At 37.6% G+C, this 12,931-nt stretch overlaps 1 protein-coding gene across 2 annotated transcripts in view; it reads right to left on the minus strand.

The window, feature by feature from the left end:
- Positions 1-12,931, minus strand: part of LOC5571886 (eukaryotic translation initiation factor 5B) — a 314,657-nt gene that overhangs the window by 181,220 nt on the left and 120,506 nt on the right. The window contains exon 5 of one of the 2 annotated variants that reach the window (XM_021843132.1): positions 11,776-11,826. The exons of the other annotated variant lie outside the window; for it this stretch is intronic. Within the exon in view, the coding sequence (XP_021698824.1) occupies positions 11,818-11,826 (9 nt within the window). The 3' untranslated portion in view covers positions 11,776-11,817. Of the gene's footprint in view, positions 1-11,775; positions 11,827-12,931 lie in introns of those variants that run through there. 2 annotated transcript variants of the gene reach the window in all.

Genomic DNA, 12,931 nt, shown 5'->3' on the forward strand with positions numbered 1-12,931 from the left:
CCAGGAATTCCTTCAGGAGTCCCACCAGGGATTCCTTCAAGAGTCCCATCAGAGATTCCTTCAGGAGTCCCATCAGGGATTCCTTCAGGAGTCCCATCAGGGATTCCTTCAGGAGTTCCACTTGTGATTCTTCCAGGAATTCTATCAGGGATTTCTCCATAAATTCCACCTGGCACACCTCCAGGAATTCCACCAGGGATTTTTTAGAAATTCCAGGCATCCCTCCTTGAGTTCCACTAGTGATTCCTCTAGGAATTTCACAAGGGATATCTGTGGAATTGCTGCAGGTTTTCCGGATTCCTCCAGGAATTGCATCAGGCTCCCCTCCAGAAATTCCGCAAAAGATTTCTAAGGAATTGTACCAATGATTCCTAAGGATTTTCATCGGGAATTTCCCTTAGAATTCCATTAGTGATTCCTCTAAGTACTCTTTCCAGGAATTTCACCAGGCATTTCTCCAGGAATTACAGCAGGGGTTTCTGTAGGAATTCTACCAGGCATTTCTCCAGGAATTACAGCAGGGGTTTCTGTAGGAATTCTACCTGGCATTTCTCTAGGAATTTGTCCAGGCATTCCACCAGAAATTCGCCTGGAATTTCTAAGGAATTCCGCCAGGGATTTATAAGGAATAACAACAGGGATTCCAGCAGGCATTCCTCCAGAAAATACAATAACATTCATGCATGGATTTAATCAGGAATTCCACTAGTGGATCATCCAGGAATCCCACTAGGAATTCGTGCATGGATATTATCATGAATTCCACTAGGAAATCCTCGAGAAATTCCACCAGGGATCCTTTCAAGAATTTCACCAGGGATTTCTCCATGAATTCTACTAGGGATTCAACCAGAGATTCCTTTAGGAATTCTACTAAGAATTCCACCAATTCAACTAGGGATTCCTTCAGGAGTTCCACAAGAGATTCCTCCAGAATTGCACCAGGGATTCATCCAGGAGTGCCATTATGGATTCCTCCAGGAATGCCACTAGGGATTCCTTCAGGAATTCCACCAGGGATTTCTCCTGGAATTGCACCACGGATTCCTCCAGAATTTCCACCAGGAATTCCTCCAGGAATTCAACCAGGGATTCCTCCAGAAATTCAATCAGGGATTCCTCCAGGAATTCAACCAAGGATTCCTTCAGGAATTTCACCAGGGATTCCTCTAGACATTCCACCAGGGGTTTCTCCAGTAATTCCAAAGGGGTTTCCTCTAGGAATTCCACCAGGAATTTCTCCAGGAATTGCATCAGGGATTCCTTCAGGTTTTTTTCTAGGGATTCCACTAGGAATTCTTCCATGGATTCCACCAGGAATTTGAGCAGGGATTTCAACAGGGATTCCTCCAAGGATTTTTTCAGGAGTCCCATCAGGGATTCCTTTAGGAGTTCCACTAGTGATTCTTCAAGGAATGCCACTAGGGATTCCTCCAGAAATTCAACCCTTCAACCCCCATTCTTTCAGGAATTTCACCAGGGATTCCTCTAGAAATTCCACCAGGAGTTTCTCCAGGCATTCCACCAGAGATTACTCCAGGAATTCCACCAAGAATTTCTCCAATAATTCAACAAGAAATTCTTTTAGGAATTTCACCAGGAATTAAACCAGGGATTCCTTCAGGAGTTCCACAATATATTCCTCCAGAAATTCCACCAAGAATTCCTCCAGGAATTCCTCTAGGAATTCAACCAGAGATTCCTCCAGGAATTCCACCAGAGATTACTCCAGAAATTATATCAGGGATTCCTCTAGAAATTCCACCAGGGAATTCTCCAGTAATTCCACCAGTGAATTTTCCAGAAATTCCACCAGGGATTCCTCTAGGAATTCCACCAAGGATTCCTCCAGGAATTCCACCAGGGATTCTTCCAGAAATTTCACCAGGGGTTTCTCCAGTAATTCCACCAGGGATTCTCCAGAAATTTCACAAGGGATTCTCCAGAAATTTCACTATGGATTCCTCCAGGAAATCCACTAATGATTCCTGCAGGAATTCATTTATGGTTTCCAATAAGGATCCCTCCAATAATTCTACTAGGGATATCTCCAGAAATTCCATTAGAAATTCTTCCAGCACAGAATATCTAAAATTAACTCTTGGAATGCCATGATAAGATTATATTAAACTTCAGTAGGAACTAACCTATAGCAGCAAGTTATTCATTAGATTTGCAAAAATCAAATTTAGCTATTGTTCAGACGTTCCAGGAATAATTGTTTGATATTATCTCTAGATCTTTTATCTCTTATGACAACCAAATCAATATCACGGTTTGATTTTCGCTTCTGCTCGGGTATTCAGTGCTTGTTCGGATAGTTCAGCATAACTATAACCGAGGTTGCCATGGTAGTGACCTGGTGTTTACGCCAATTCGTTCATATAATCTATATAATTAAAAATAGAATGGTGTTTGTATGTTACGAAATGGCTTGAAAACGGATCAACGGATTGACGTAAATTTTCCACTGTTGCACCCGCAAGGGAAGCGACGTGATCGTGCAAAGAAAAAGTTTGGGAAAATCTCCGAAATTGGGCTTTGCACAAAATTTATCCTCTCTCTTTCACTTCTCCATTAAATTAGTAAATAACAAGGTCATTAAAAGTCAAAATCCCATACAAAATCAAAACAGTGCAGAGCGCCATAATCGGTTAAAAGGGAGACGACTAAAGAGTCTTTTTGTGTGGCGGATTACATGACGTTTTACAACAGCCTTGATGGCAAAACGAAGTTCGCCGGGACTACTAATCGTTCATAAAACTTACTAATTTTGTTGCAAAAAGTGTTGCATGCGTTTTCCGGTGACAAAAGAAAGGAATTGAGCTGAATTGGATTGAATTGGATGACCGCTTCGTAGTTGCACTCCGTAATTGACCATGCTCTAAAAGTGCACATAGCGAGAGTTCAAACTTTTAAAGTCAATAAGAGTGGGCCACGCCCAATGCGGTCATCGGGGAAGGCAAGGAATGTTATTTAGACAAACATTGTTACCAGATACCGAATAAGCCTCTGCATCTCCACAGTTGCCATGGAAAGGATATTGGGTTAGTGATCTACAGGGTGTCCGCATATTATCCGTACAAATTTTAAAGGCATGTCTCTATGCAACCAAGATAACAAACTTGAGCATTCCTACATGGTTCAATATCCTATTATGTTCATAAGGAATAACTTTTACACATTTTTGATGTCAATTTTTTGTAAAACCAGACCAAATGTGTTAAGCTTTTTGACGGATGAGAAATGTCCTTTGAATCCAAAGGCTTCGGAAGGAATAGTTTTATACTTCCAGCCTGTCTTGAAGCCAAGATTCTGTAGACAATCTTATGTCGAATTCGTTTTTGAACCTAGGTTGGAACTGGCGCAACCCGTTCTGAGTCACAGTTTCAACCCCAACCCGATTCAGGTTCGACCGAACTACAATTTGTTTGACATTGGTTTGTTTATGTGTTGATCACCGACCCAGTTCCTAAAAACGATTAAATGACACAGCGTAACAAAAATTACATTTTTGCGTGTCTCAAGGTTCGAATTATGTGTCTTTAGTAGATCATCTCTGATATAATTTAGTTGAAATTGCACGATTAAATTTAAAATAAATCGATTTTTCCAACATGCTTGCTGTCTCCATACAAAACAATTCGTTTCCCTTATATGTCAAAATAAAATACGTTTAGAAACCATAAAAAAATAACGTTTGAACATCGAAAGTATTATGAACTTTGTTGGTAATAATTGTTATACACATGAAGTTTGAATTCTGTGGCAAATTTAACGATTAAATTGCCATACAATCTGTCAACTTGGGGACTCATATATTTTTTTCGCAAAATTGTATACAAAAGTCGTGGTGGTCGCTTTTACCCCGTGGATGAGCGGTTTTACCCCGTCGTTAAAAATAATCGTGATAAGACACCACTTTTTCAAGCTTCAATAAATAAATATTTTTTTACAAATACAACACCTGTGATATTTTTTTATCATGCCTATTGCTTCAAAAAACAACATGCTGTGTCGAAAAAGAATTTATTGATTCTTGATTTTGACATATAAATAAAATTGCTTAGGCGGGCGGTCTTACCCCGTCTTCCCCTACTAGTGCGACTATATGGGATTGTCTACTAAGGGTACACCGACCCTATGTACCTAAATCAATGCAGTCTTTTTGTAATATTATTGCTTTTTTTTATTTTTGTTTTTGACTTTTTCGTACAAATCGGAACTCAACATTTACCATAACACAGAACGTAGACTCCCTCAATCTGCTCGATAGTGAATAACTTGTTCTCGTACAACATATATGTGACAATGGTGATGGTGATGAGTTTGTTGACTATCAATTTAAATCTACATAAACATTCGTTTCGCGGTACTTCGCAAGAGCTGTGAATGAATGACTGGCGCAAAGAGGAAGCACTAGCCGGCCGGTCTTTTTTTTTTTTACTCGCATTTTTCTCCTTTCCTGCATATTAGCGAGGATGATAATGAGCCTGAATTGGATCTAGGTCATTCTCTCCTTGATCGTCGTCAATCGACGGGCGGCGTTAAGCGAGCACCATTTCACTATAGGGCAGAAATTTTGAAACAAAAGTCCATAAAGTTTATTTTCATAAAAAAGGTCTGAGTTGGATTTTACGTTCTTGAGAACATGTGTCATTGTTTAACGTTGGCTTTGTTAAAAGAATGAAAGAAAATCAATTCATTTTGTAGAGATGAATTTTGTTACAACGGAAAAACTTAATTTTCAGCATATTTTAACAAGACATAGTTTGTGGTCAGGGATTGAATTCTGAGAAATTTGAGAGTATCTCATACTTATTCCTCTCTGTAACAATCATGATCCACAACACATCATGAGAGCCTGTTCACCATGCTCTACTACAGATTTGATTTGTCGGGGGATAAAAGTGCATAATAAACCCCATCTCAACATGCTCTAAACCTGGGGGGACGATTGCTATAAGATGGTCGGATTTATCATGTCAGTAGAATAAACCACCAAACCTCAGTTGTAAAAAGCGAGAAAAGCTGGTTATATCAACCCTCTCTCTTTGGGGCTCTCGTTCTCTGCTGTTATTTACCAAACTTGTTACAACTTGCAAAACGTTGCCGATCATGGACCGATACAGATGGGATATTATTCTTAGCTTGCTTTGATCGTGCTTCAAAACCAAAGGAAAACGTATTCTGCAATGACTGTTTTGTGATTAACATTACAAGAATAATTATTGTGAAAATCGAGTTTGGTATATCTTGCAATCTTATCGCGGAATTTTTATTTCTGGCCCATAGTGTCCATAGTTCGAAGGGAAACGCGCTGACGTTGGCTGATGTGTCATATTCGCCTGTTAAAGAAAACCGTAGAATCGCGATTCTGACCCAACTTCCTTCGGTTTCGGTAGATGAAATACAGTCCGGTGTCGTCGGTAGCCGTTGCCGCTTGCCCGTAACTCGATACGGAGCCGCGTCAGGTTTGATGTTTCATGAATTTTTGTTGATATCATCAAATCAATCGGAAATCTGCTGGCTTTCTTCGAGTTAATTAATTCAGCATTTATTATTGGATGCGTGGACTTCGAGAGGCAGTGGGGGAAGGGCGAGACATTCGACGCAACAGTAGTCAACGGTTTAAAGCAAACTCAAATGGCCAGAACCTCCCGGTTTGTTTGGTTTGGCACCGCGTGCGGGAATGATGAGGGACTTACGCGCCGTGTGCATGCATATCATTAGGGGGGACCGGTGAGCGTGCGTGTGTTATAAGCACTCAGTAAACATAAATTCATGAAAAAGCGGATGGACGCAAGCTATAGCGCTTCCCGGATGGGACAGGTTTATATCGGCGGTTGGCATCATCACCGGTGGCAGTCAGCGGCGCAGAGGCACACGTTGCATCTCAGTAATAGAAATTCTGTCGTTCGCTTGGAGATGGTCAAATTTCCGGAGAGCTTATACGCTGCTGAAACTTAACTCATCTTGAAAGACACTTATCAGTTCACATCAAAGAATGACTTAGATAAACCATGAGTATTTTTTTCTATGTCTATCAATTTACCAACATCTTGAAGGAAGCAATAATTCTAGAAGTCAGCCAACTTTTGCGTAACTTAGAACGTAAGAAAAAGCGTAAATGTATGAGGCATGATTAAAAACTCCAAGACTTCCGTAGCAGCCAGAAACTACTCCAGATGTCTCCAAGGATTTCTTAGGATTTTCTACAATTTTTTCCTATACAATTCTACAAATTGACTTTCAGAATTTCTTAAAGAATTTAACTAGAAATTTCTCTAAGGATACATTCCAGAGTTTGCTTCTAAGATTTCTTTGGGAAATCATCCAATAATTCTAAAAGATTTCCCAAGAAAGTTTAAACAAATCAAGCATTCATCCAGGAGTTTTCCATGTATTTCTCCAAGGAAATGTGAATGAAATTTTCCAGAAAGCTGAGAAAGTTGTTGAAAATAAAATCTGTGACGTATTCTTAACGCAAATACTATGGTATCTTCTGTTAAAACTTGTGTATGATCTTAAGTCACTCTTGACGAATAAAGATTTATAGAAGAACCCACTCTTGAAGAAATTTTACAAAATTTTCTATAATAAATCTTCAAGCTGATTAGTGGAAGATTTTCTAGATTATTGCTAAAATAATTGAAAACAAATATATATTGAAAATCTGGATAATATGCTGCAGGATTTTGTGAAGGAACTGCTGAAAAAACATAGAGCGCAACCTCTAAAAAATGTGTATGAATAAGAGGATTTCTTTAAGGTGATTATAAAACAAAGTCAATCTTTGAATTTTCAAGTGCACAAGACAACAATCTGACAACAGTTCGCGTTGAAAATCTATCAAATTGCTTGCTAGCTGGTGGTGACCAATGGGATAAAATTTCAAAGCGGATCGCTGTTTGGTTCTCAAGTCTTGTGCTCTAGAAAATTTGAGGTTCTATAATCTAGCTATAATCTAGCTGGTGTACAATCTTAAATGGACCTTAAAAAGGGGAATATTTTTAGTAAATCGTTCAAATATGTTTGGAAGAACTCCAGTAATCCTTGGATGGTATGTTGGTGAAATTCCTAGAAAAACATCTAGGGAAATTCAAAGATGAAACACAGATTAAATTTAAGGAATTATTTGACATGTTCTTAATAGATTCACTCGAATAACCGCTCGAGGAAGTTTTTTTTTTGAGCATTTTTTTAGAAAACCCGTAGATGAAAAGGCGTATAAACTTTTGTCGGGTTTCTTAAAAAAATCCATGAGCGAATTTTACCAAAAACTCTGAAAATAACCTTTGCGGGTTTTCTTGGAAAACAAATTTTGTGGAAATCTTTGGAAGATCTCTTAGAGTAACGACTGGAGAATTCGGTAGAAAAGTTAGTGAAAAAAGATATAAAGGAAGTCCTAGGATAGTTTTTGAAAAAAATTCAAAGTAATCCCTGGAAAAATTACTGAAGGTAGTAACGATTTCCTGAAGCAAATTCTGGAGAAAAATTAGTGAGAGAATTGATAGAGGAATTTCTTGAAGAAATCTGTAGAGAACCTTGTGTTAGTTGCTCATGGTATTTCAGATGAAATTCCTGGAGAAACCACTAGGATAATTCCTGAAGTTGTTCATGAGAAATATGAGAACCAATTTTACATCATAATTATCTGCAAGATAAGGAAAAAAGATACTAAGACCATTTTGGTTAAAATAGTGACTCCAGAGGCCTTTCACACCTTTTCACACCAGACTTTCATCAAACATAGAGACTCACTGAATAGCTATGAAAATAGCGTTTTGATAGCAGTGCATCAGCATTTTTCCCCGATTGAAGAGAATTTTCATGTAATGTTTGCTCTGGGTTTCCTTCGTCGTGAACATATTTAACCATGAATTACTGCCTCAAAATAATTTCTCTGATTGTGATCGAAATCGTTAAGAATTCCAGGTATTTTTCCAGGTTGGATAAAATTCCCTGATAAGTTTTCCAGGTTTTTTCAGGTAGTATATAACCTGAATAGTGCCCATAAGTTTGAAGCTTATTTAGATGGGTTTTATCATGCACTGTTATCGCCGATCAAATCAAAGCTGTAGCAGAAGATGATAAACAGACTCTCATGATGTGTTGCGGATCATGAATGTTTCAAAGAGCGATAAGTGAGAGATTCTCTCAATTTTCTCATAATTCAATTCCTGTTTCCGATGCAGTCTTTATACTTTCATATTGTGGAGAATTTATTGATGCCTATTTTTTGTAATACATCTTTGACGTATACACATTCAATCATATTTGTAATCCTCTCAACCTAAATTAGAAAATGAAATAAACTACAATTGTGAAATTTACTGGCTGCTTACTCGATTAGCTTCTGGCATTTTACCAGCACACAAGAAGTCTGTTAGTCTCCGCCCTGATAGACAACACTTCTCGATTACTTTTTTAAATCGACGTAAGTAACTTTCGTACGGTTTTGAGAAAATATTAGTCTATTCAGGGTGGCCAGTGAAAAGTCAATTTCAAATTCCCGGTTTTCTCCCGTTTTTTTCCCGGTATTACAAATTAAGAAGTATCACAACCTGTCTTCTAAAACAGTTTTAAAATGAATCCTTTTAACATTTTTCGCCGTGTACACCGCTAAAATTTTGCATGCAATCACTGCCGTGAATCGCAAGTCAGTCCCATCTGTAAAAAGTAGGCATTGAGAAAATCGACTTTGAAGATCAAAAATTCGTTTTCCATACGAATATTCAAAAAATTCCAGAAGATTTAAACATGTTAGTAAAACTTTCACAATTTGCATTTCACTATGATATCTATCAGAGAAAAAAAAAAGATGTTCAGAACACGGTTCATTTTTGTGTTACACGGTGCGGAATTCAGTAGTGTGACTGATATGCGGTTACTTTTCATTATGGGACAATTTGACTTGCTGATTTTTTCTTAATTTTTCCGAACAAATTGTATTGTATCACTAGTGCAGCTGAAAGGGCTTTGGAAGATATGTTGAAAACTGAACTAAACTCAATTTTAACAAAAATGCAGATGGGACTGACTTGCGATTCACGGCAGATCAGGTCTCGTTAAAATACTAGGTAGTTCCTATCGTTTTCCACAAAAATTGTATGACAACATGATGAGCCGTTTCATTCAGTTTCTTACGACGTTTTTGTACCAGTGTAAAATCGACTCAAGTAGTGTTTTGATTTGATTCGTGGTTAAGTCACATTGTCTCTCAATACAACGGAGCACTGAAAGTAACGGTGAAAGTAATGGTTAGGTTGAAAGAGTTGAAAATCTTACTTACGCCGTTTTGTAAATCCAGAAATTAAACGTTTTAAAATTGTTTTAAATTCGAGTTGGTTTAGAGCGCAAGGTGTAGAATTTCGTCCGCGAAATACGTAGGATTTATAAAGCAAGTTTGTATACTTTTCTGACTTGAGTCTGTTTGAATAAGTTTTCGAGACTCGGTCTATATAATGCTTAACCAACTTCATCCAGTAGTTTATCATCTAGGTAAACGCCATTGAAGATAGCGAAGCATTATTTACAAGTGACCGTTAAATTCCTACTTTCCATGTCACATTAAGGTGAAACAGCTTAGAATCAAAATTCAATTATGTACCAAAACTTTGAAGGCACAAATCTCGCGAAAGAAGCATCAAACTACAGTGCAATTTCTATTTTAGCTTTGTGCACTAGCAAAAGGCTTAAAATAATAAGATTGAATTTGTACGTTGATTATTTCAGCAGATTAGTGCCTTTGAAATCGTGAGTAGGGGCACAAGCCGGCCATTGTGCCTGCCATGTTTAGATTCCGAGATGTGTCACCTTAATGGCATGCGACGGATGAGAGAACCATGCGTGAGTCACTGAGCTGACCACCGGTTGAGCTATAGCTAGAGAATACGTCTCTATTTAAACATACTTCTCCGCCATAGCATGTTTAAACTACACAGTAATAAATTAATTAATATCGACCAACGTAATGTATCAACAATCGGACGTAAGAGAATTGAACGACAAACATCCTACAAAAATGTTTCGATCAAAACGTGATCAGATTCGAACGACGACAATGCGTTCAGCTCACTTTCTTCAACGAGGTGAGATGTTCGAGAGGTATTGGGCGCGAAACTCACTCGCTAGATCAAGGTTCAAATCCAGCACCATTTTAGGGGAAGACGGGGTAAGAGCGCCCACCGGGGTAAGACGGACCACCTTCAGTTTGGCATGAAAATGGCGATTTTCTTAAAAGTTCACCAAGCACTTTCTATAAACACAAGATTTTTAACATTCCGAATCATTTAGGATGATATTTACATTAAATTTTTCATAACAAATATCAAAAACAAAGTTTCTGCTCGTAGAAATTGAATTTGATCTAAATTTAACAGATGCTCACTTAAGCATTTCGGAAGGGAATTTTTGTAAAATCATAACAAATTACCCGTCCATGCATCAACAGAATTATGAAATATGCTTCAGTGAAGTGAAATATGAATTGTAAATATTTGGCTTTCAAATGACTCAATAGTTGTGAAAATTGCGCAAGCGGGGTAAAACCAACCACTGTTGATGGGGTAAGACAGCCACCCCTAATTTATACCAAATAAAATGTCTAAACCATTTGAAAAGTTGTAACTACGTTTACATTACTGTTCAAGTAAAATAAAATCAATATTGTTATGAATACAAGCCAAATCCACATATTTTTCCAAAATATGGGTGTCTCAAGGTGAAAATAAGTATATATCTAAGTTTTGTTTGTATTATTTAACCCTAAAAATGTTTCAATATTCCCGTTAATCAATGTAGAATTCATAAAACATTATACTTTTCAGAATCATAGGGAACTGATACATTTTTTCGCAATGTTGTGTACGAAAATCGTGATGGTCGCTTTTACCCCGTCGTGGGTGGGCGGTTTTATCCCGTCGCTAAAAATAATCGTGATAAGACATCACTTTTTCAAGCGTCAAGAAATATATATTTTTTTTTTTTACAAATACAACACCCGTGATATTTTTTGATCATGCCTAAAGCTTCAAAAAACGACACGCTTCGTCGAACAAACAAATAATCAATTCTTGATTTTGACATATAAATTAAATTGCTTAGGCGGGCGGTCTTACACCGTCTTCCCCTACATATTTTTTGTTATCATCTCACATCAGTTCTATCGATTGCTAGATCAAAATTTTCAGCAGTCTCTGGCTTCATAGGCTGGATTTTCTACGTTTAAAAGATGTAATTGTACACCGTATTTGCGACGAGAGTGATATGCAGCTTAATGACGTAATATTACAATTTATTTTTGGCTGTGTACCAGTGCGCCTACCGACAATACCCGATGAATGAAAGCAGACTGATCGGAAGTGTATCCGAAACCGGTACTCAACGACCGGACATTACATGCAGTGAGCGCAAGCGTGTGCGGTCTAATTATTTCTACCGGCCACTGACTAACTGACCGGCCGGCCACCGACCAACTCATCAGACATCATCAGCTTCCATCGCCCACCGGGGCCGGGGATCGACAAACAATATAAACGAGAAAACCGGACGGAAGTACCATTCAGCAGGTTATGGTGTGTCCATCCATATGGATCCGGTGCGAGGTGCACCAGCGATTCCCAACGGTCGCTGGTTCGAGGAACATTTTTGAAACGGCTATGAGTTAAAATAAATACAATACTGAACAATGCTGTACGTATTATTTTATACAAATCATTTTTTTTTTTTTTTTGATAAAAAAAATTAAGTGGAATAATAAAAATTTACATTTCTCGCTTTCATACTAGATAAATTATCTGTTTTCCACACAGATCAACATACCTGAAAAGAGAAAAAAAAGTATAATTAATATTGACAGATATATAACAGTACATTATAAATCGATAGAGAAAAGATGATCAAAACAATAAAAGAGGAGATATTTTCTTCTCAGTTGAGCTTTAGAACAAATTACGAATTAATAAAAAAAATCACAGGTAGGTATCGTTCATTAGATATTTCAAACTCTAAAAATAAGCTTACTACCATAGAATAGATTTTTTTCAAAACCTTGACCATTTTTATTTTTGAGAACCCCTGTGGCGGATAATCGCCGCCAGCGTGGGTACGCAACGCACAGATCCATTTCCAGTGGCATGAATGGTCAACGATCCACTCCGGGACGGCGGCGCACAGTGCTTCGTCCCTTGGACAAAAGTCAAAAAATCAACTTTCATATTCGTCCGAATCAAGTAGGCCATGATGTTAACATATGTTTTGAGCGTGTGGTACAGATATAAGAAAGTTCGTGCAGTTTTCAAAACAAACCAAAACACCACGTGTTGACAGGTTGTTTCATCGTTCTATATTTTTCATTGTTTTCGTGTTATTCCAGTCCCTCTACAATTCGCTTTTTTCCCATCCTTATTATATTTTCAAAATAAAAATTGTTATGGACCGTATTGAAACAAGTAGGTAGGAGTCATTCCATTCAATTTTCTGTGATATATTTTACCAATTGTTGAAAAAGATGCTTCTGAGCTACATGCTTTTTAACACAGAAGAAAATTAAAACACTTATCTTCTTTTTGCTCATACAAAAAAGTACCTCAAAGTACCTTTCTGAAATCCACTTAAAAATAAAATTTGAAGTATTTTTTAAATTCGGGAAGTGATTCCAGCTGCATTTGTTTGCCAATTGTATGTCATCTTATGATTTTTAGGATATGCTGCCACAACCATCAATAAAAATTGTTTCGAGCAGTAGTTTTCTGTTTCTTTTCTGCTCCACCAAATCGAAAAAATCATGTACAGTTATGGCACTGATTCTTTCTCCAAAATATTTGAGAACGAGCTAAACTGCCCATAAAAGCATAACTGTCCCATATGGATTTCCTCCAAAAAAATTTTTTTTTGACGGGCTACGCATATTTGTATGTATATTTTC

Source organism: Aedes aegypti, chromosome 2 (assembly GCF_002204515.2).
Source record: "Aedes aegypti strain LVP_AGWG chromosome 2, AaegL5.0 Primary Assembly, whole genome shotgun sequence".
Lineage (NCBI taxonomy): Eukaryota > Metazoa > Arthropoda > Insecta > Diptera > Culicidae > Aedes > Aedes aegypti.